Source organism: Neofelis nebulosa, chromosome 15, assembly GCF_028018385.1.
Source record: "Neofelis nebulosa isolate mNeoNeb1 chromosome 15, mNeoNeb1.pri, whole genome shotgun sequence".
Lineage (NCBI taxonomy): Eukaryota > Metazoa > Chordata > Mammalia > Carnivora > Felidae > Neofelis > Neofelis nebulosa.
Genome location: NC_080796.1, coordinates 57976465 through 58001847, shown reverse-complemented (window position 1 = coordinate 58001847; position 25383 = coordinate 57976465). Strand labels below are relative to the sequence as shown.

The 25383-nt window shown below is 34.2% G+C and overlaps 1 protein-coding gene across 1 annotated transcript; it reads left to right on the top strand.

The window, feature by feature from the left end:
• The first annotated feature begins 1255 nt into the window (after positions 1-1255).
• Positions 1256-1960, top strand: LOC131496166 (tubulin beta chain-like). The gene is made up of 2 exons (XM_058701457.1): positions 1256-1288; positions 1670-1960. Exons 1-2 carry the CDS (start codon positions 1256-1258, stop codon positions 1958-1960), a joined length of 324 nt encoding a protein of 107 aa, XP_058557440.1.
• Positions 1961-25383: the final 23423 nt, after the last annotated feature.

The window sequence follows — 25383 nt, the reverse complement described above, 5'->3', positions numbered from 1 at the left end:
TTTTCTCAGGCAATATTTTATGTGTAGGTTTTACTTGTATTTTATCTTTTACCTAAAGAGGAAGGGCTATTGACACTCAGACTTTGTTAAAAAAGAAAGCATTTGGAAATTGTGTTTTATTAAAGTCAAGAGTATAATTTGAATAGATTCTTAATGAGTAAGAGAGTCACCAACAAAACCACCTCCATATTTAGCAAACACACTGAAGGACAAGTCAGTCCCCCTAAAGAACACTTTATCAAATAGCTGTGTCCCAGAAAATAGTATGGGGATCAGAGTTGTGACTGTCCTTTTAAAAGGACCAAATCAAGGGGCGTCTGGGTGGCGCAGTCGGTTAAGCGTCCGACTTCAGCCAGGTCACGATCTCGCAGTCCGTGAGTTCGAGCCCCGCGTCAGGCTCTGGGCTGATGGCTCAGAGCCTGGAGCCTGTTTCCGCTTCTGTGCCTCCCTCTCTCTCTGCCCCTCCCCCGTTCATGCTCTGTCTCTCTCTGTCCCAAAAATAAATAAAAAACGTTGAAAAAAAATTTAAAAAAATAAAAGGACCAAATCAAATACCATCTTTTATGTAGAGACACATACACCTAACAATGGACTTGTTTTTAATTCAGTTTCAGGAGCACTTTGGACTCTCTCATGGACATCTTACTTCCTACTTGAATTTGGGTTATTTATGTTACCTCTACCTGTAGAATGTAACATTCTTTAGAACATATTAAAAGGAACCATTATAATATTAGAATATTGAAAGGAAATAGAAATTAAAGGATGCCAAGATAGAAGAATGATGTGCAGACAAATGATGAGTTTCAGAGAGAGTATACAAAAGCATCTTAATAAATTTCTGGATTTAAATAATATTATTACATGATATATTAATGATAATGAAATCATGACTTCTATATATTATTTCGAAGGTTCTACTTTGTAGGCTAAGACAGAAACATTAAAAAAATAAATTTTATCTATATACAATGCTTTTTTATGTCTACAAAAGTTCATATTCTAGCAAAAATATTATAAATCTTATGACACTTTTGATGTTGGCTTGGTTTAAATATTGTTTTAAATTAATATTTGTCATCTATATTGGGAATAAACTTTTGGAAATGATAAATCTGGAATTTTACAAGTTGTGATAATAACAAAATGGAAAAAAAAATTATATCACAGCCAGTTTACAATAAAGTAAACAGAAACCAGGTGAAATTCTGTTTGAGGGTGTAAGAGCTTAAAAAGAGCCATCTTCAGGGACCACATGTCCATGAAGAAGGTAGATGAGCAGACACTTGTGAGAATGAGTGAAGGAAACCTGACTTAATATGGAGTCAGGAAGCCATGAAGGGAGAGCTCTCACACAGGTACTTCTCTCAGCTTACATGACCAACAAGAAGTTGGAAGATTTCTGTGTACCCCAGTAACAAACAAACTGTCCACCACTTGCAGCCCATGAGAAGCTGTCACAATCTCAAACTCTCATTCTCTTCCAATGAACTTAATACTTAAAACAACCCTCCCCAATTTCCTTCTGCAACTTAATAAAAGCTAGCTTCCTTTATCTCTTTGGGATTGCCTATGGTTCTCCAGAGTTTGTTGTCCCAAATTGCAGTCTCCCATTATTCCCAAATAAACTCATTTTTGTTTAACTAGATTACTATTTGTTTTATTTAAGGTTGACATGCTTAACTTCCAAAACAAGAACAGCAGCTATTTTCTCAAGTGGATCCCCAACAACACGAAAACAGTTCTCTGTGACATCCTACCCGAGGGGCTAAATATGTCCACCACCTTCACCTGCAACAGCAAGACCAATGAGGAACTGTTCAAGCACATCTTGGAGCAGCTCCTGGCCATGTTCAGGTGCAAGGTCATTTTACACCAGTACACGAGGAAGGGCATGGATGAGATCGAGTTCACAGAGGCCAAAAGCAACACGAATGACCTTGTGTCCAAGTACCAGTAGTTCCAGGACACCACAGCTGAAGAGGACAGTAAGTTTGAGGAGAAGGATGAGGAGGTGGTCTACAACTGTCTGGTACCTGGTACGGCATGGACGCCTTGTGAACTTCATCACTCACAACCTCTTCCCCAACAACTATGTCTAACTGTGTATATACTTGCTCCTGTCTTGACATCACCTGCTGTATAGATACCACCACTAAAGCATTTTCATGGTGGAAAAAAGATCTTTCAATTTTAAATTAGACTTATGTATTTATTTACATTTTGTCTTTTTTTTAATGTTTATTTTTGAGAGAGAGACAGAGCGTGAGCAGGGAAGGGCAGAGAGAAAGAGACACAGAATCCCAAGCAGGCTCCAGGCTCTGAGCTGTCAGCACAGAGCCCAATGCGGTGCTCAAACCTACAAACTACAAGATCATGACCTGAGCCTAAGTTGGATGCTTTACCAACTGAACCTCCTAGGTGCCCCTATTTACATTGTTTTTAAGTGATCATGAGATAGGAAATGAAATCAGATATCCTAGTTTATGTACATTGGTAATTTCAGACTGATGAAGAGTTGAGAGGCAAAAAGAGTTATGTTAGTCTTTACTAACATTGCTCCTTTTTTTTGCACTATTTACAGTGTGTCTTTTTTTTTTTATCTTTATTTGTTTTTGAGAAAGAGACAGTGTGCAAGCAGAGGAGGGGCAGAGAGAGAGGGAGACACAGAATCCAAAGCAGGCTCTAGGCTGTGGGCAGTCAGCACAGAACCCGATGTGGGAATCAAATTCACGAAACGTGAGTACAAGACTTGAGCCAAAGTCAGATGCTTAACTGACTGAGCCACCCAGGCGCCCCCGCAATATGTCTTTTTAAAGTGTATTTATTTATTTTGAGAGAGAGAGAATGCACAAACGGGGGGTGGGGGAGAGGAAGACAGAGAGGCAGAAAGAATCCTAAGCAAGCTCCACACTGTCAGCATGGAGTCTGACCGGGAGCTCTATCCCATGAACTGTGAGATCATGACCTGGGCTGAAATTAAGAGTCAGACACCAACTGAGCTACCCAAGCATCCCTATGATGGTTTTTTCAGTTGTAATATAATGCCTAAAAACTTAGAAGGGATATAGCAAGGAGAAATTATACCAATTTTATATTGTGACTTTATATGACTGTCTCAGAATCTAAATATTTTCTTTGACCTCTTTATTTCAGGTACCTCATGGAAATGATGCATCCACCGCTTCTACACAAGCATGAGAGCAGATTGCCTTAAATAGAAGGGTTGATTGCTTCTTGGAGCTGTTCCTCTCTAGGAGATATGTCCCTTTAAAATGTTCTGCATTAGAAAATATATTTCATCACATAGCATTCAGATTTGTTTTTAAATGAGTAAACAGGAAAACAGTTTCGTGAAGTAAAGAAAATTTGTTGAAATTATTGTAATCCCCAAGGCATTTTTATACTCTGATTAAAAGCACAGCAATTTAATATGGAATTCTTAATAAATATTATATCACTTTTGAAAGTAGGGGCAATACAGTTTAAGGTTTAAGAAGTGTATTTTTGGGAGACAACATTTATGTTGAATGTTGAAATGTTTATACCATTCTGAGCTGTCTAAATACTCCTTCTTAGCAGTTTGAAATTTATGGCCCCTCATTTAAATTTTTTTTCCCTCTCAATATCCATTTATTTGCTTTACTATGACATTATAGACTGAATTTAACTCTCAAATTTTTAGGCTTAGCACAATAGCTACTTAGTGTCAGACACTAACTTCAGAACTTAAAAGCTATGGGATTTGGACCGACCTTTTTAGTTTTTTTATAGGTAAATGTGAAATAATAATACTTTTCTTAAGGATAACGGAGGTTTAATGAAAATTTTGCATAAAGAACTTATATATAGTGTGTCTTAAACTCAACTGATGCTTGGTGAATACGAGTTGTAATAATATTTGTAGAATATGAATGCTTCCTCTGCTCCCCTATAACTTTTTAGTTTTAGAAAACCGAGGTTAAATATGAGAATCTATGTTATCTATGATATTAGACTACCTTTACCTTATGGTAAGGGTTACAAAGTAGAGCAACTAGCCTTTCCAGAATCTTCACTAAAGTCACAAGTTCTGGTTTCTTGAATGTATCTATCATACCTATTTTGTAAAATATTTGTTTATTTTGAAAGAGACAGAAAGAGAGAGCACGCAGGGGAGGGGGAAGGGCAGAAAGAGAGGGAGAGTGAGAATCCAAAGCAGGCTCCACACTGTCAGCACAGAGCCTGACATGGGACGCGATCTCATGACCCATGAGATCACGACTTGAGCCAAAATCAAGAGTCGGATGCTTAACCAACTGAGACACCCAGGGCCCCCTGTATCATACCTTAGTATGCAAATAACTTAAAATAAACCTGTATTTACTACTACTTCCTGTTGTCCAAGTTCTATCAGCACAACATAATCTACTCAGGGATTCAGAATATATTTTGGAATTGTGGTATCATTAGGTTTTACTGCATCTTAAGTTCTATAACCAAATAATAAAACAAGTATAAACATGTGGCAAGGCTCTCAGGATGAATTATGATCCCTAAAAAGATGACCCAAACTTATTCCAATTTTTTGCTATTGAGATAGAAGAGGTAGGGAGTGGACATTTATGAATTTAATAGCTGCATGCCAGATACATTTTTTTTTTTTTTTGCAATAAGCCAATCATGTAAGTTTTCAGAGAATGTGTTAGAATCACAATCCTTAAATTTCTCAAGTTATATAGCAAAAGGAAAAAAGTAGATATGTGCCACATCAATACATGTGGCTGTATTAGAATAAGATTAAGGTTTTTAATAAATATATTAAAATTATTAAATACAAAAGATATGTGGAACCATACAACAGTTACAAATTACTGTGGAAAAAAAATAAAATTTAAAAAAGAAGATAACAGACCTTATAAAGACAAAGGCAGTGGGAAAAAAAGAGAAGGCTTATTAAAGGTGAAGAAAACTTAGTGTACTAGAATACAGACTTGAGAAAAAATAAAAATTAAATATGGAGAAAGTAGACATAAAATACGAAAGGTAAGACATAGAATAGACTGAGAACAAAGAAAAAAGAAATTTCAAAGAAATTAGTGTCTGGTAACCTTCCAGAACAGACTGAGTGCATGAAATACCTACCTAAACAAGGAAACAAAATTAAAGCCATACTTGCTAAAGTCTTATGAAACTGGTGGAAAAAAAAAGACTCAAGATACCTTAAAACAACTACATAGAGGGGCGCCTGGGTGGCGCAGTCGGTTAAGCGTCCGACTTCAGCCAGGTCACGATCTCGCGGTCCGTGAGTTCGAGCCCCGCGTCAGGCTCTGGGCTGATGGCTCGGAGCCTGGAGCCTGTTTCCGATTCTGTGTCTCCCTCTCTCTCTGCCCCTCCCCCGTTCATGCTCTGTCTCTCTCTGTCCCAAAAATAAATAAAAAATGTTGAAAAAAAAATTAAAAAAAAAAAAAAACAACTACATAGAAAAAGAAGAATATTTACTCCTAAGAATGCCAATTAATCTGTAAGTAGTCCTTTCAAAAACAAAATAGAAGTCAAAAAGATGGAAAATTATGTTCAAATACTAAAAAAGGTTTCATTTAAAAATTTTTTAATGGTTTTTTTTTTTTTTCCCATTTATTTTTTAAGGCGAGAGAGAGAGGCAGAGCATGAGTAGGGGAGGAACAGAGAGGGAGACACAGAATTCAAAGCAGGCTCCAGGCTCTGAGCTGTCAGCACAGAACCCACGAACCACCAGATCATGACCTGAACCAAAGTTGGACGCTCAACCGAGACACCCAGGCGCCCCCAAAGAGGTTTCATTTTAAATCACATACCCAAATGGGGTGGCTGGGTAGCTCAGTAGGTTGAGTGTCTGACTTTGGCTCAGGTCATGATCTCACAGCTCTTGAGTTCAAGACCAGCGTCAGGCTCTGTGTTGACAGCCCGGAGCTCGGAGCCTAGAGCCTGCTTCGGATTCTGTGTCTCCCTCTCTCTGCCCCAACCCACTCGCATTCTGTCTCTGTCTCTCTTAAAAATAAAACATTAAAAAAAGTTAAATCACATACCCAAATCTTCTAAAGTACCTGAATTTTATTAGCACATTTAAAACTGAATTATTTCTAAATCAAAGCAAATGTTTCTTAATATTTAAATATCCAAAACATTTTATTAGTCCCTAAGCAAAGCACAAAGATGTGCAAAATGACGCCTACCCTCAGGAAATGATATTTCCTACAGGAAGAGAGAAAGAAGCCATGCATTAAAAAATGTCATCAGTGCTTCTGGAGCCTGGTAGTAACGGGTATCCCTACTTGTGGGAAGAGCTGTCTTCACAGAGAAGATTTATATATTACAGTTTTTATTCATTTTTTTTGAAGGTCGTCCTCTTCCACCGGGCGCGCAGCTTGGGGAGGGACGCACATGGAGCGGTGAGGGAGGAAGGGGATACCCGCCTAGCCAGCCAGATCAGCCGAATCAACCCTGGCGATCAATGGGGTGACAGATGTCGCACACAGCCGGATGGCCCTCACATCCAGTTTTTTATTCTTTTAATGTTTATTTTTGAGAGAGTGAGAGAGAGAGAGAGAGCGTGAGCAGGGGAGGGGCCGAGAGAGAAGGAGGCACAGAGTCTGAAGCAGGCTTTAGGCTCTGAGCTGACAGCACAGAGCCCAATGTGGGGTTCAACCCCACGAATGGTGAGATCATGACCTGAGTGGAAGTCGGTCGCTTAACCGACTGAGACACCGGGGCGCCCCATATGTTACAGTTTTTTAAAGATGAAATTGCCAAGTCTGATTCATGCACAATTTTAATGGAAATAGATACACTGTAACATGTTTTGTCTATAAAGTTTATTTTGTGGGACGCCTGCGTGGTTCAGTCAGTTGAGTGTTGGGCTCTTGATTTCAGCTCAGGTCATGACCCTAAGGTCTTTGATTGAGCCCAGCGTCAGGCTCCGTGCTGAGTTTGGAGCCTGCTTTAGATTTTCTCTCTCTCTCTCCCTCTGTTCCCCTCCCCAGCTTGTTTACTCTCTCTCTCTCTCTCAAAAATAAAACAATTAAAAAAAAAAAAAAGATTATTTTGCTTTGCCCATGAACACATTTATTGAGTGCACTACACGTATCAATAGCAAACTTTGCCCATGGCCCTCTTACTCAGGAAGGAATGTCTTTAATTCCCACTGAAAAACTATTCCTAATAAATTACTTTTTATAGATGACATGTCTACATACTTCAGTTAATCACAGAAAATAAAGAAAACTTACTTGGTGTATGTTTATCTGGCTTCATAAATCAGGAAGTTTGAAACAGACATTTAAGAAATTTAAATAAAAGTATACATAAAATTTTATTTTCAAATAAATCTTATATTTTAATGATAATAGATGGTCTTGGTCTTATTTTGCTTAAATAGTTTTAGTTTTTAATATGAAAAAGTGATGCATTTATAGAGGATTGATGCATTTAACTTATTCTGTAAAGTGCACTTTAGACTTGCTCAAGGTATGCTAGATATTTCAGGACTGATTCTAGAAAAACTTTGAAATTTGGTTTGAAATATTGCCTTTATTAATGTTCTGTGAGATTGTGAGAGTTTATATGGACACTTAAAAATTGGACTTGGCTGTCCTCAAGGAAGAACAGATGTTTTGACATATGTCCAGATGAGTACTCTGAACTAGAAATTCAAATCTCCTTCTGGAAAACTTTTTGTGCTAACATATGGTAGACAATGAATCTTAAAAACCATTGGCTATGGACTTGACAGCAAAATGGGATTAGTTACGATTTATTTACAGAGATTAACCAAATTGAGCACAGAAATGAATGGAATTGGCTATATTCCTCTGATTTTTGAATGATTGGCAAAAATTCCTTCAATCTTTCCAAAAAATTCTTTAAACTCTCCAAAATTTACATGAGATATAATATTTTTAAACACTTTTCCTATCTGTCTTTGTTAAATCATGTGGAACGCTTTCCCTGACTGCAACATCATTAACCGTTCTAAAAGGAATATAAATTTGTAGTCCCTAAATTGTGGGAAGAAATGCTCAAATTTGAATAATTTTACTCTTTTCTCTATTATCATAAAAATGATGGATTCAAAGCATAACAATATCCATATTTAAATGGCATCAAGCAAAATCATATCCTTTCTCTATCGCTGATGATAATTACATATGAAAATACCTCTCCATTTTTGTAGATTTACATTTATATAATTTAAAAGTTTAAAATAAGAAGTGCAAATTTGTCAGCTATTATTTTAAAGAAGCCCAATCTCATATACAATATTTATGCATTTAAACAAGATGTAAGACATGGTGTTTATTTTCTTTCTTGGAGATATGTCATGTGTACCTGGCAAAAAAGCAATCACTATGCTTCCTTCAGGTTAAATGCAATTTTTTTTCTTCCCTTCCCTTCCCTTCCCTTGCTTCCTTTGTTCTTTCTTTCATTCTTTCTTCTTTCTTTCTGTCTCCCTTCTTTCTCTCCTTCTCTCTTTCATCCTTCCTTCTTTCCTTCCTTCCTTCTTTCCTTCCTTCCATTTTCTTTCATTTGCCTATTTTTTTATATGTTGTGTTCTCAATGGACATTAAACATGCTTTGTAAAGAACCAGAAAACTGTAATATATTTTCAGCACCCTTTACAGAATATTTCAAATTTAACTTCTCACAATTGCAACAATGGGTAATATATAATAGGTTTCTCATATACTTAAGGGTTGAAATATGGGATAAAAAGTAAGTAATCAGCTCTGTTTGGCTCATGTACTCCTCTGAGAAATAGTGCCCCATAATAGTGACTAGTTTGGCAAGAACAATAATGGGCTTAAATTATCCAAATTTCCATATAGTCCTGAAATTAATTTTTGGGGGGTACAGATGAAAACTTAATTCAATTCTTCTCTACAAAGCATTCAAAAATTTTATTCTGTTTCACACTTAGAATTTAGGGAAAAGTGTATAAGACTATTTTAACTATACCTAGGGCCTTCTAAGAGATTGCTGTAATAAAGAATAATGTACTAATTAGAGTTATGTATATTTTAACCTAGAGACTTTTCCCCACAGACATTTTCTCTAGGCCAGGATCTCGACTTTTCAAGAGTGTTCACTCAATGGTCCCTGGTGCAGGATATAAAACTTACTTTGAAAGTTGCTTTTACCTAACTCTAATCGTTTTCTTGATCTCAACTGCAAACAAAGATGTGTTTCATTTTTACAGACCAATTGATCAATATGCCTAATCCACATAGGGTTGCAAGGCATATTTATTTTTAATAAATATATTGAGTTGGTTCTCAAATCTCTTCTGTCCCCTTGAGAATCACTTTTCTAAAATATGCTATTAATCTTTAATATTGTTTTCCTGCTTTACAGCTGGTTATTGTCTACCACTAATCTTCGGCCAAGCAGTAAATATAGAAATGTGTTTACTTTATTCACCTAATTATAAATTTGCCCTTGCAGGTATTTTGGGTACTTTAAAGTTCCATAGAATTTAAATGTAACTGCTGAATATGATTTTTCAAACTTTTCAAAATTTGTGTGGAATAGTGAAAACAGTGTTTAGGAAACACATCTATATTGGGATGCAAAATCTACCTCTTTGTATCTGTATTTTGGCTGAATTGATTAACCTCTCAGAGACTCAGTTTCCGTTCTCATAAAAAGTAAATAACATCATCCACTCTTCAATATTCAGAAAATATTGTTTTATGTTCTGTTTCTGCTTTAAAGTCAATATCTCCTTAGAAATAGAAACATTAGCCCTCTGACACTCTTGGTCTGAAAAAACGTCTCTGGTATCCTGAACTAAGGTCTATTCTCACTGTCTTTTATTTTAATTATATATCTTGGGATTACACAAATAATTTACGGGTAATGTTAAAGAGTTTTCACACTAGATAAATGATGCAAAAGGCTAGCTATTCAAGTCAGACAAGTCGATGTGCTGTAAAGTTGCTTTAAGCATTTAAGTGAAAGGTACTTGAATCAATATGACACCAGACAAAAATCTAGATTTGCCCAATAAATAGAGATCTCTAGAAATGGTAAAAATGACAATACATATGTAGGTTTTTTTCTTATTTATATTTCCTTTAATAGAAATTAGACTCTCTAAAAAGGAGAATACTACAAATAAATTAAGTGCTTAATAACATAAATAAAATTAAAATAGTATTGAATGAGAACAGAGGAATGAAAAGAAGAATTAGATTTATTGTTTAAAAAGTAATTTAACACTACTTTTTAAAACTATAAATAATAGATCAACCGTGAAGCAAAGAAAGCTGGACTGGCTATATTAATACAAGAAAATATTAAATTCAAAACAAGGAATATTACCAGAAATAAAGGAGTCAGGGAAAAGACTGAAAAATAAATAGAAAAATCCACAATTAGAGTTGAACATATTGATACTCCTCTCTGAGAAATCCACAAAATAAAAAGACATACAGTAAACAGAAAGCTGATAAAAACAAGCTGACCTAGCTGATAGTTATAAATTCCCTCACACAAATGCAAAATGTACATTAAAGAAAAAAAAAACACTTTTGGAATATTTACCAAAATAGAACACTTTCTGGACCATCAAACAAACATCAATAAATTTGAAAGAATCGAAGATAGTCAAAGTATTTTCTGACCTCAGTGGAAAGTTTATATGGAAATCAACAACAGAAAGATATCTGGAAAATGCCAAATATTTGGAAAATAAACAAATACTTTTAAATAACTTATGAGCTACACAGAGATTCCTAAAGGCTACGAGAAAATATTTTGAATTGAATGAAAATGAAACCATAACATATTACAATTTGTGGAACATAGGTATTGCAGTGCTTAAAGGGATTTTACATCATTAAATACTTGTATTAGAAGTATGATCTCAAATCAATTATCTTCCATGTTAAGCAATGATTAAAAAAAAGAAAGAAAATTAAACCCAAAGCAAGCAGAAGAGAGAATATAGTAAAGATAAAAACAGAAAAGATGAAATAGAAAGCAGAAGTGATAGGAAATAATTTTAAAATGAGCTGGTTCTTTTAGAAGATCAATGAAATTGATACATCTCTAATCAGAGTGATTTACTCAAATCCACAAGAGGAAATGGAAAGCACTAGAATGGTAAATATGTCAGTAAATATAAAATATATTTATATATACTATTTCTTCCCTTAATTTTACTAAAAGACATAAGATTATATAAAGCAATAATTATAATACTGTTTTTAGTTTTATAACATATATAGATGGAATTTTTAAGTTTATTTATTTATTTCGAGAGATAGAAAGGGCACAAGCAGGGGAGGGGCACAGGGAGAGGGAGGGAGAGAATCCCAAGCAGGCTCCACACTGTCAGCACAGAGCTCAACTTGGGGCTCGAACTCACCAACCGAGAGATCATAATGTGAGCCAGAATCAAGAGTAGGATGCTTAACCTACAGAGCCACCCAGTTGCCCCTAGATGTACTTTTTAAATTCAATTTATTTAAACTGAAAACCAAACAAAAACTGTTCACCCATTTCTCCATCCTCCACCTGTGCCCCTGATAACCACCAATCAGTTTTCTATATCTATGATCTATGAGCTTGTGTGTGTGTGTGTATTAAATGCAGATTATAAATGTATTCAGATTCTACATATATGGGACATCGTATGGCATTTGTCTTTCTCTAACTTATTTTACTTAGTGCAATAATTTGTAAGAGGATCAAAGAGGAAAGTGGAGATGGAGGAGTAGCGAAGTGGCAATATTATATTGGAATTAAGTCAGCATGAATGTGAAGTAGATCATAATACATTAAGATGCAGGGGTAAATCCTAGAGAGAACAGAAAATCAATAGAGGAATTAAAATGACACACTGGAAAGTATTTGTTTTACATGAAAGGAGTGAGTAATGGAAGAATAAAAGAGCAACCAAGAGACGTATCAAAAACAAATGGCAAACAAAAATAAAAATAAATGGCAGTTGTAAACCCAATCTCATTAGCAGTTAAATCAGGTATAAGTGGACTAATCACCATTATCAACTGTCAGGGATTGCAAATTTGGATTCAAGAGCAAGATCCAAGTATAGTATAGAGTAGAAACAGAGGCATTTTGGATTTAAAGGTGCGAATTAAAGTTTATCCAGATAGTACTGTTTTATCTCTCAATATGTTAAATCTATTTAATCTTCTCAGTTTTGACAGATAATTTTTAGGTGATAACACATTTTATGAAGACTTTGCATATAAAATCTAGGTTACTAGGAAATTATGAAACATAAAAGCCAATCAAACAATAGCATAGAGTGTACAACACAAAGACTGAATCCTTATGTAAACTATGGATTTTGAAAGATTATCGTGTGTCAGTATAAGTTCATCAGTTGTAATATATGTATCACTCTGATAAAGGATGTTGATAATGAGGGTGAGGGTAGGGGGTATATGGGAAATGTCTATACCTTCTCTTGAATTTTGCTGTGAATTTAAAGCTGCTCTTAAAAGTAAGGTCTATACACTATTTTTATACATAAAATACATACATATGTTGCATAACATATATATGTATAAAATATAGTATATATACACATATTTTGTTTTTTTTTAATTTTTTTTAACATTTATTTATTTTTGAGACAGAGACAGAGCATGAATGGGGGAGGGTCAGAGAGAGAGGGAGACACAGAATCTGAAACAGGCTCCAGGCTCTGAGCGGTCAGCATAGAGCCTGACGCGGGGCTTGAACTCAAGGACGGGACCGTGAGATCATGACCTGAGCCGAAGTCGGACACTCAACCGGCTGAGCTACCCAGGCGCCCCTATATACACATATTTTGTAGAAATACAAATATATTTTTTGTAAAAAAAAAAAAAAAAAAGTCTAGTGTTGGGTAAGTCTTCCTAGGCAAAAAATAAAAGTTGGAGATTAGGAGCAGCTATCAGTAAGAAAAATTTTGCTTTCAGGCATCTGTTGTCTTATATATACATAGATTCTAGATGCTTCAAAGGCAGCCATGCACTAACAATATTGATGAAGAATGAGAATAAAATTATCTGAGGATGATAAAAGCCAGACAGAGTCATCTTAACACAAATTTTTTGACTGATAAGACTGAAGGCTGGTGGCAATATTTGTAGCAATCGTTTATGTAAAACAGCAACAAAGTAAACCCAAGTGGCTTAAAAAAATACATAGTTAACAGAATTGTGTGCGTAAAAGTGTACATATGGATGAAACCGAATTGTTTGTGGAAAGTGCCTGTTAGAACCTCATTTTTAAAAAGAAAAAAGCTTAACTAGGATTTTAGTCTGTGTAAATTAGGGTGATGGCTTTGACTTGGGGTAAATGGGAGATTGCAAGTTGGAATCACAGCTTGTTTACTACTCACAAAAAAGCACATGTCGAAATAAATGCCTTTTTATTTGTTTTTGCCTCATATGAAATTCAAGTTGTGCAAGATTATCTGAAATGGAACAGTTGTGAAAGAAGGGATTTATCTCTAACTAAGAGAGGAATATGGAATCATTTAAGAACGAAACACATTGACCCAAGTGTCCCTTTTAATAATGCAATTCTCTGTACTCAAGATAATAGGTAACATGTTTACCTGTTAGCAAATATCACAACCATCTGAGGCAGAAAAAAAAAGCTTACTGTAGTGATAATTCTGAAGTAGAATATGAGTCCATTAAATCATAAAGCGTCAGTTTCACCAAACTAGCAGGATAGTGTTGATGAATTAATACTTGAGTAAAGCACTGAGAAATTTCCTTCTACATGAAAACAAGACTATCATGAGTTTTAACAGCATTGTTAATTGCTTTTAAAACTACAGTTTCATATAAGTTTATACTTAAAGATGCCTCCCTAATTTCTTAAAGACACCAAGTTCCCCATAATTTACAGGCAGACAAAAATCTCCAAGTCAAACAGCAAGTAGGGCGAACTGAAACACATACATCTTGACCTCTGATTCAGGGCTGGGAGAGGAGAAATTCATCCTCACTCCCATGGGAGTAAAGTAGGCTTCTTCCTGCTGGGAACGCATGCTGTAATCCGGAATTAACATGAGTTGTGGGAAGTGAGAACCTGCTCTGGCCTCCTGTCTCCATTTTAAATAAGGTTTCCTTTCTTCAGTTTCACAATTGATACACAGTTTCTAATAAGAAAACCCACTAGAGAGAGGAAGAAAAATATAACAAAAGAAAATACTAGCAGGTAATTGCCATACACTTACATTACTAATAGCATTTCTTTCCAATGACCTGATCATTCAAATGAATGATTAAAAAAAAAAAAAAATGGAAGTTGTTAGTAATAAACCTTGTTTGTTTGTTTGTTTGTTTGTTTGTTTGTTTTTTCAAAGTTCCTTGATGATTGTTGCTGAGGTGTATCTTACAATCATAGTAAGAACCACAAGGGCCTATCCAGCCACACCACTGGCTGCAAAAGGGGAAATGTCTGTAGGGGTTTTCTTGGGGGCCCAGGGTGAGTGCCCCTAGGCATTACTAGCCAATAACACCACTATTGACAGGTTGAGACCAGCACAAAATAGTGTGTATAGCACTGAAAAAAGATGAATCACAGCAATGTTACAAAAATGGGAAGAGAGAATTTAAATAATCTATTATAAAACACCTGTACTGCACCAGAAGGTTAACTTAGACTATGCCACAATGTATATTTTATACTTTATTATGATTACTAAAAACTGAACAGAGAAAAATAAATAAGGCGTAAAGATAGAAGATAAAATCAATCTTATAATTAATGTCCAATTAAAATAAGAGAAGTCAGAAAAAGGAGGGAAGGAAAATAAACAAGGAGCAAATACAAATAGACGATAATAACAAAATGGTGAATTTTAATTCAAATATACCAGTAATTTCAGTTTTAATACAAATATATCAGTAATCAGCAAACACAAAAACCAGAGATTATAGAGTGCATTAAAAAAATAATAAGAACCGACTAAAGTTGGTCAGAAGATGGCCATTTGAAATATAGACTCCAGTTAATATTTTCAGGCTAGAGAAAGATATACAATGCAAGCACTAATCAAAGTGAGACTTGTGCGGCCTTATCGACTTCAGAAAAAGGTGACTAATAAAATAGAATACCAGAGATAAACAAGAATATTATGTAATGATAAAGAGGCTAATTTTCCAAGGAAACATAATGTTCCTAAAGCTGTATGCCCTAAATTTTGTTTTTGTGTGTGTGTGTGTAAAAACACATAAGGCAAAAACTGTCAGAACTGGAAAGAGACATAGGCAAATCAACTACTATGATTAGAGACATCAATGTCACTTCTCAGTTATTTGATACATTAAGTGGGCACGATGTCCGTAAGGATATAGACGATCTGAATAGTACTATCAATAAACTTGACCTAATTGATACTTACATAACACTCCATCCAATAGTAGAATGCATATGGAATATCACAAAGATAGACCACAATCTAGGCTATAAAACAAACCTTAGTAAATTAAAAAAAATGGAAATTATGCAAAGCCTATTTTCAGACCATGAAATAATTAAACTAAAACTCAAGAGCAGAAACATAGCTAGGAATTCCCATGTAATTGGAAGTTGAACAATACACTTCTAAAAATTCCATGGGTCTAAGAGGACACTAAACGGGAAATTTTTTTTTTAATCCTATGATCCAACAATTACACCCCCTGGTATTCATGAAAAGGAGTTGAGAACATATGTCCACAAAAAACAAAGACAAAAGACAAAAAACAAATAAAAAAACACATAAAACTTGTACATGGAGGGGCATCTGGGTGGCTCAGTTGGTTAAGCATCTGACTTCAGGTCAGGTCATGATCACATGGTTTGTGGGTGTGAGCCCCATGTTGGGCTCTGTGCTGACAGCTCAGAGCCTGGAGCTTGCTTCGGATTCTGTGTGTCTCTCTCTGCCCCTCCCTGCTCGTCCTCTATTTTTCTATGTCCATCAAAAATAAATAAAACATTAAAAAAATTTTAAAAACTTGTACATGGACATTTACAACAGCTTTATCCATAATTGCCAAACCTTGAAGGCAACAAAGATCCCCTTTAGCAGGTGCATAGGTAAATAAACTGTGGTACATCCAGATAATGGAATATTAGCAGTAATAAGAAATCACCTCTTAAGTGATGAAAAGAAATAGAAGAACCTTAAATGCATATTACTAAGTTAAAAAAAGCAATCTGAAAGGCTACCTACTGTATGATTCCAACCATATGATGTTTTGGAAAAAGTAAAACTATAAAGACAGTAAAAAGAGCCCTGGTTGTGGAGAGGGGAAGGATGACTAGGTGGACAGATGGCTTTTAGGGCAGTGAAAATGTTCTGTATGATGTCATAGTGATAGATATACAATTTGTAGTTTCCATTGTCAAGCTCTAATAAGCAGCTTTCACAGAGCAAAGGTTGCTAATGTCCCATCTTTAAATATGGGCTGAGTGTATTGACTTGCTTCCAAAGTCCAGAGTATGAAAATGAGAAGGGTAAAAACACAGCTAATTTTACTGCAAATAACCTTGGCAATCACTACCTCAGCCAGTTGATACAGTTTACTATCAACAGATAAAAGTCCTATTGATAGCACGTACCTTTCATATGACAGAATGAGATCAGCATTTCATCTTTGTGGTATTCTACCTTGCCCCAGATTATAATCCTTGTCTACTCATGAGAAAACAAAATCAGTTGAGAGACATTCTGTAAAACACCCAATCAGTATACCTTAAAACCATCAAGATCATCCAAGGCAAAGAAAATCTAGGAAGCTGTCAAAAACTAGAAGAGGTTAATCAGATATGAGATTGATGAGTAAATATATTAAGTTAATAAATGACTTAAATGTACTATGGTGAAGGATCCTGGAAAAGAGAAAGATCATTAAAGAAATCTAGTGCAATAAGAATAAATCATGGATTTACTTAACAGTAAATAATAATAATAATAATAGGCAGGATAATGAGTACATAAAATGTGATAGATGCACATTTTTGATACAGAAGATAAAAGTAGTAAGCTACTACTACTTGTGTCAGCCTAGTTACACTGTATTACTTTATCATGATTCCGCATATTACATTTTTCTCTAAGGGAAATAAAAAATGAAATAGCAAATATTTGGTAAAAAGGAAACTGTGTTAAAAATATGTGTCAAAATACACGTCTATATCTGCACTGCTTTGATTTTGGAAATGATATTTCATGGGTTTAATACATATGTCAAAAAATTTCAAATTAAACATATCAAGTATGTACATTTTTATTACATTTTTATGCCCATTGTGAATCAGTGAAGCTGGGGAAAAACACATATTTTTCACTCACTATAATTTCACTCAAATCAAATGATAACAAAACCTAAGATATATTTTTCTAATTATCAAAATTGCCCATTTAAGATATGCTTTAATATCTATGATTGTGATATTTTAAAGTAATAAATCTAACTGGCTGAATATTTAGTCTCTTGATTAAACCAATCATTATAATCCACTTTTGTATTTATAAAACTTTATTACATTTATCTTTTTTATTTTTCTTAACTATGTATCTTTTTCCTCATTCATTGGGATCTATTATTTAATATCTGTGATCTTTTTCCTCTTATTGCTCATATTTATTCCACTTCCATTTGGTTCATTTTTCTCCTCCTAAGGTCTCTTCCAATGTTTCAATTTCCTTTGATGCTTTCTGTAGATATAGTGGCTTCTGAAATAGTGTTGCCTGACTAATTAGGGTACCAGGTGGTTGGCTAAATAGCCAAGATAAGTCCCATTCTCCATACTTTGTTTACTGCCTCTATGCCTGGTCAAACACAGAATTTTAATTTCCTGGATTTTTTAAGAGTCAGCCAACTACCCTTTTAGCTGAAAAGATACAAAGATCTAACAATGATGAAACTATGGGTTCAATGACAGTGACGAGTGCCAGAGATGGAATAAACTCTGTCTCAGAGGCCGGAAGACAATGCATATCATTAATTACTTGTAATCTGGAACTATGCTTAGATGTATCTACTTTGCCATCAGATTATGAATCTCTACAGATTCATTTCTATTGTTTATTCTGTGTTTAATCATGAAAAATATGACGCATGTAAAAATTGGAATTGATTATATTACATATGAGTCAGAATATTTTTTTCAGTGTTTAGTCCACCTTTGAAATCTTAGCCTTATTTTTCATTTCTGGCATATAGCAATGATAAATACCAATTACTATGCTAAGCAGTGGTAGCAGAAAGTTGTGCAAAATACGTGTCTAGCCAGAAGAATTTCACAGTGTTTTTATGGTACAGTTTGACAATTACAATCCAGTGCTTTATTTGTTAGTCAGAGGTGTAAGTACATAACTGGTAGACTTGTCAAAGCAGGATACTTCATACTACCAGTGTTTAACATTGTATATATACTGAAAGTTATATAAAATAATTTCATTTTACATAAAAGAAACAACGCAATATCCATTAATATTGTGGTACATATACATAAAGGATATATGTATATAAAGGAATATGTTACCAGGGACAACACATGAACTATATAATATGATTGAACCTTATAAACACAATACTGATAAAAAAACAGCCAGACTCAAAGAATATAAATTATATTATTTAAGTTGTGTGAAATTTATAAACAGAAAACACTGAATTTAAAGTCAGAGCATATTATATTTGGGGAGTAAAGAGAGGAAAGTAATTAAATTGGGAAAGAACAGTGTTTTCTAAGGTATTGTTAATAGCCTCTATATTAGTTTTCTATTTATATAAAACAAATAATAAGTTTAAAACAATGCACATTTATTAATTCACAGTTTCTTGGGTCAAGAATCTGGCAGTTTAGCTAGATTTTTTACAAAGGGTTAGCCACTATCTCATTGTCATTTGGAGGCTAGTTTGGGAAAGGGATCGCTTCCAGATCACTAATGTTGGTATATCTAATTTCCTTACAGTTGTAAGGTTTGTGGTAGTTTGCTTCATGAAAGTTTCTAAAACAAGTTTGCTAATGAGATATGACATAATCATGGGAGTGACATTCCGTCACTTTTTCCAGGGTCCCTTCCTTAGAAACAAGTCACATATCTTGCCAACACTCAAGGGGAAAGGATTATAAAGATACACATGGTAAAATGAAGGGGCCATTTGGCGGTTACCTCAGGTTTTGCGTGCCACATCATCTGGGTGGTGATTAGATTGGTCAGTTCACATTATTGTAAGTCATTCATTTGAAAGCTATTTTATATATTTGCTAGACTCTATGGATACCATAGCAACTATGTAAGATAAGCGGATGTGTTTTAAAAGGAAAGTCTTAATTATAAGCCTGAAGGAATATTAATTATTGCCAAGATATTAAATGGTATATCCTCTTTGTTTTCAATGATAATTAAAGAAAAAGAGCAGATGCAGTGTAACACACTAACGTTCTCAGATTAATTTGAAATAAGTTGATGAGTAGTGTAGTTATTTATGCATAGCTGACCTTCGTATAAAATTTCCTCTAAAATGTAAGTCTCATTAACCCAGGTTTATTAGTTTTCTGTTGCTATTTAACAACTTACCTCAAATTTGGCAGTTTAAAACAGCATCCATTTATTATCTCACATGTCTGTAGGTCATAAGTCCAATATGGCATGGCTAGATTATTTACTCATTGTTTCACAAAGTCAAAGTCAAGGGTGAGCTGAGCTCTGGAGTCCCAAAGGAAGAATCTACCTCCAAATTAATTCATATTGTTGGCCCGGTTCAGTTCCTTCTGGGTGTTGGATTAATATCCCTGTTTCTATGCTGTTGCTCTCTTCTAGAGGCTGCCTGTCTCCTTCTAAAGGTGTCCTCTCCATCTTCAAGTGAAGCCAAGTACCTCAAATCCCCTCCCACCACCAATCTCACTGACTTCTGTCCTTAAGATATCCTGGGCATGTGTTGTGTTCACACTGATAATCCAGGATAATTTACACATTATAAAACTGGATGATTAATGACCTTAATTAAATCTTCAAAGTCTCTTTTGCCATGAAAACTAACATAAACAAACATAAGAATAGGGAATTATGGTCGTAGAAAGAAAAATTTGCCTATCACCTAAGCATATTAGCATTTGAATGGAAGTCTAGATCTTGAAATTAGAAGCTTCTTATGTTAATACACTATTTTATTCAGAAGCCACAATGGCTTGTTTTATTTTTGTCTCTACAAAACATAATAGCTAAAATCCTATTGTAGGAGGAATCAATATTATTTTAATATATCGATGCATTTCCTAGTCCTAGTATAGAACATCTACAAACTATTCATATACTTTTCCTTACCAATTAAAACAAAAAAAGCAGTGAGTGGTATCTTTACAGTTCATATTTACACTTTTAGAAATCAGAAAATAACTGTTCTTAAAACAAAGCAGGTATAAAAATATCTGTTTAAAGTTTCTACGTGCATTTTCTTTATATATCAAAATACAAAATCTACTCTACATCACATTCCATGCATAGGTCAGAATATTATGCAAATAATTTCTCTAAGTAGTTTTGCTGCTGTGGATGCATATCATGTATTATATCAGTTAAGCATATAGTATCACATGGTAATATTTTAATAACCTTTTGTATATAGTGCTCGAGTTTAATCAGCTTTTCAAAATCACTGACCTGATTACACAAATTTTCCCCCTTTGTAAATACAAATAAGGTACAATTTCAAATTTAGGAAAACACTTTTTAATGTTCTTAATATACTTACAGAATGCTTTCATTTAGATAGTAATTAAGTTGTTGAGATATTAATTAATTTTAATTGAGATATAATTGCCAAACTGTTATTCAAGGTGGCTGCACCATAACAAAGGCCACTAAAATGTATGGAGAACCAAATTCTCCACATTCTTAGCAACATCTATAATTCCCTGTGTGTTTTCTTATAGCCATAATTAAAGGTGTGATGTACTCCAGTTTGGTTTTGATTTTCAAGAAATAATTATTCAGATACTTTGCCAAATTTTTAATTGCTTTTTCCCCTTTTATTATTGAGTTGTAAGAATTTTTTATATATTCTGGATACAAGTCCTACTTAAGACATATCATTTGTAAATCTTTTCTCCCATTGAGTGGGTTGTCTTTTCACTTTCTTGATGGTATGATCTGAATCACAAAAATTTTTAATTATGAGGAACTTGAGTTTATATATTTTTTCTTCTATCATTTATGCTTTGACTGTCCTATCCAAGAAAGCATTGTATAACCCATGGTCAAAAAAATATATTCCCAGTTTTTTTCTAAGATTTTATAATTTTGCCAATAACATTTAAGTCTATGCTCATTTTATGATAATTTTTGTGTATACCTTGAGATTGTTTCAACAATGCCCTGTAATTATCAGTAAAAAGTCTTCAGCTTCTTTAAAAACATTATTTCCACTACCACTCCCAACCACCCTCAGTTTGTTCTCTGTATTTAAGAGTCCCTTATGGGTTTGCCTCCCTCTCTGTTTGTAACTGGTTTTTCTCCCTCCCTTCCCCCATGGTCTTCTGTTAAATTTCTCAAGTTCCACATACGAGTGAAAACATATGATATCTGTCTTTCCCTGACTCACTTATTTCACTTAGCATAATACCTTCCAGTTCCATTCATGTTGTTATACTGAAGAGGGAACTTATTGGGATGAGCACTGGGTATTGTATGTAAGTGATGAATCACGGGAATCTACCCCCCGACATCAAGAGCACACTGCATACACTGTATGTTAGCTAACTTGACAATAAATTATACTAATTAATTAATTAATGCATACGTACACGCATACATACATACATAAATACTGGCACTCAGATTGGCCACCGCAGGAAAAAAAAGTTACTTCCTAATATTTGTTCTTTTTGTTGTCATTATAAATGAAAGTGTTTTCTTAATTTCCTTTTTAGATTGTTCATTCATAGTGCATGAAGTTTCAACGGATGCACGTATGTTGATCTTGCATCCTGAATTTTTGTTTAAAATTTTAATTGGTTTATGAATTTTTTAGTAGGATTTTCTATATAAACCATCATATCTTTTGTGAATAGATCTATTCACAAATATCATTTGTGAATTTGCTTCTTCCTTTCCAGTCTCGCTATTTTCTTTCTGTATTGCTCTATCTTGAACCACCAGTGCAATGTTTTTTTAACTAGTGGTGAAAGTGGACATTTTTGGCTTGTTCCTAATTTTAGTGGGGAAATCATTCTGTCTTTCATCATTAATATGTCACCTATAGGTGTTTCTTAGATGCCTCGTGTTAGTTTGAGTTAGTTTCCTTATCTTTGTACATTTTATAGTGTTTTCAGTGAAAAGGTGTTAAAGTCAAATGCTTTTATTGCATGTTATCAATGTTCATGTAGTTTTTGTACTTCCTCTATTAAATTAATTGGTTTTCAGACTATACACTAATCTTACATTCTTGGGATAAATCCTATTTTTTCAATGTATTAACCATTTTATATGTTGTTGTGTTCTATTTGCTAGTATTTTGTTAAGGGTTTTTGCATCTTTGTCCACAAGAGATAGTGCTCTTTTCTTATGATTATCTTTTTTGTTATCAGGCTAATGCTAGCCTTAAAAAATCAAAAGAGTTCCAATAATCCATTGCTTCTGCATTTATAAAACTTTAGAGATGATTCATATTTACTCTTCTTTAAACGTTTGGCAAACTTCACCAAAGAAGATATATTATCCTTGGCTTTTATTTAAGGAGAAACATTTAATTATTAATTCAATGTTTTCTTATAGGTATAGTTAGATTTTCTCTTCATTTCTTATCCAGTTTCAGTGTTTTGTCTTTTTAGAAATTGTTCATTTATCAAAATCATCTATTTTGGCAAGTAGTTGTTTATTGTATTTCATTATGATTTTTTTTTTGTTCCTGCAAAGTTGGTAGATGATTTCTCAAGATACATTACTAATTTAAATTAAATTTTCTATCATTTTGTCTGGTCAGTCTAGTTAATTAATTTTAAATTGTATGTTTGTGCATGTGTGCGTGCATGTGTGTGTGTGTTGTGTGCATGTGCATAGGATTTCTTTGTTGAGTGCTCTAGGACTTACAATATACATTATAGCTGCTCAGAATCTGTTTTAGATACATACTAACTTAAGTCTTGTAAGTTATAGAAAACCTACTTCTGTGTGGCTCCACTCTTTTACATGCTATTAGCGTTATAAATATTACACCTGTTACAAGCCTGATACATTGTTATAAGTTTTACTTTATATAAACTTACATATCATAATGAAGTGGCAAGAAGAAAGGAAAACAAAGATATATTTTAGAATGTTTTACGTAAACTACTTATTTATCATTTCTACTATTCTTTATTTTGTGTATTTATAGATTTGAGTCACCATCTGATGTCACATGTTACAAGCACAGCAACACAATTTATCTCTATTGTTTTATGCAGTATCTCTTAAATCAGTGGAGAGAATAAAGGAGAAGTATATTGCTATACTGTCTCTTAAAATCATCTTCATTAAGATTCTCTGTTCTGTTTGTTCTCTGTTTTGTGTGTATTCTGATTACTTTGTCACTTATTTTCAACTTAAAAAAAAATCCCTGTAGTGTTTCTTCTAGCAACAAATTCATTGAGTGTTGTTTTTGTTTTGTTTTGTTTTGTTCTGTTCTGTTCTGTTTGCCTAAGACTGTGTTTATTTCAGTTTGATTTTTGAAAGGTAGTTTTACTGGATTTGAGATTCAACATTGACTTTTTTTTTTTCTTTTAGCACTTTCAGTATATCATCCAATGCCTTTAGATCTTTGAAGCTATATTTATAATAGCTGTTTTCAAGTCTTGTCTTCTGCAGGCCATCAAGGACCACTCAACTTCAGCTTCTTTTGCCTGCCCATTTTCCCAGAAAAGTGCCATACTTTCCTGTCACTTTTCATGTCTCATAATTTTCATTAAAAACTAGACACTTAAAAACTCTGTAGAAATACTGAGTATTGTTTCCTATCTCATGTCAGGCTTTTTATAATTTGTCCACTGTTCTATTTGCTTGGTGTCTTAGTTCATCACATTTTGCAGAGCAACAGTTTTTAATTTTGATGAAGTTCAGTTTATAAATTATTTCTGTAATGGATTGAGACTATGGTCTTGTTTCTAAACAGTCATTGCTATATCCAAGGTGATAGAGGTTTTCTCTTGTGTTATCTTCTAGGGATTTTAAGTGTTGCATTTTATACTTAGTTTTGTGAGACATTTCGAGTTATTTTTTGTAAAAGGTATAAAGTCTGCACCACAATTAACTTTTTTGCATGTGGATCTCCAATTGTTCCAGCACCATTTGCAGAAAAGATTATTTTTGCTCCATTATATTGCCTTTGCCCTTTTGCCAAAGATTAGTTAACTCCATTTGTGTCATTCTGTTTCTAGGCACTCTATTCTGTTGCATTGATGCATTTATCTACTCCCTTGTCCATATCACATTGTCTCGATTATTGTATTGAATACTTTTGTGAGGTCTATTTAACCCATGTTATGCAGCCTTCTATGTCCCTATTCAGATTTTTTTCTTGTTTTTATCTTCAGCCAGGTTTCCTAGATGTTGCCCCTGTGTCAGCACAGTTTAGCAGTAATCTTCTGATTGGTAAATAAGAGGTTGTGTGTAAGCCTCTTGTGTCAATAAATTTTTCACTATTTGTCATTGGATATGTGTGGCCTGGAGACTACTTTCATATTTCAGGGAGTTTGTGGGTATGTTCCTTATTCAGCTAGAGATCAAAGAGTTCATTATAAGTTTTCTTCTGAGAGAGCACAGTCTTCAGCAGGGGCACAACCTTCTGGACTACACCCGATAGCTGGGTTAAAAGCCCTAGTCCCTTTAATTAATGAATTAATCAATCAATTAATTAATTAATTTTAGCACAATCTTTTTAAACTGTATCTTCCTCTGATCTCATTAACTTCTAACTGATATAACTAGTTGATCGCTTTACCATTTTTATCAAGTTTTGGAATTGTTAATTGTTCCACAATGTAATCCAAATATATTTAGGTCCCTCAGCCAGGATCAGGGGGTGCTCATTTTGGAGGCTTGCCTTGATCCTCCCTGGACAAGACAGAACTTCCTTTCTTTGAAGCAGGAGTTAAGCAACCTAGGGATGGAGAATTTGTCCTTCACCTGTCCTCCCTCCCCACACAGATCTCTTCTATGGAGAAGCTGTGTGTCTATGTATGTAAAATGTAGGTTATAGTTGTGTTGCTACCCAGCTTCCACACCTCATTCTCCTCTGTGTAGGTCTTCCACACCACAGAACCTCTGGATTCCACAGAGAGGATTTATTGATGTTCAATAGATGCAAAATCTACCCAGAAAAGCTCTTTTGCCCCAGGATGTTGGAGTAGTTGAGAGCA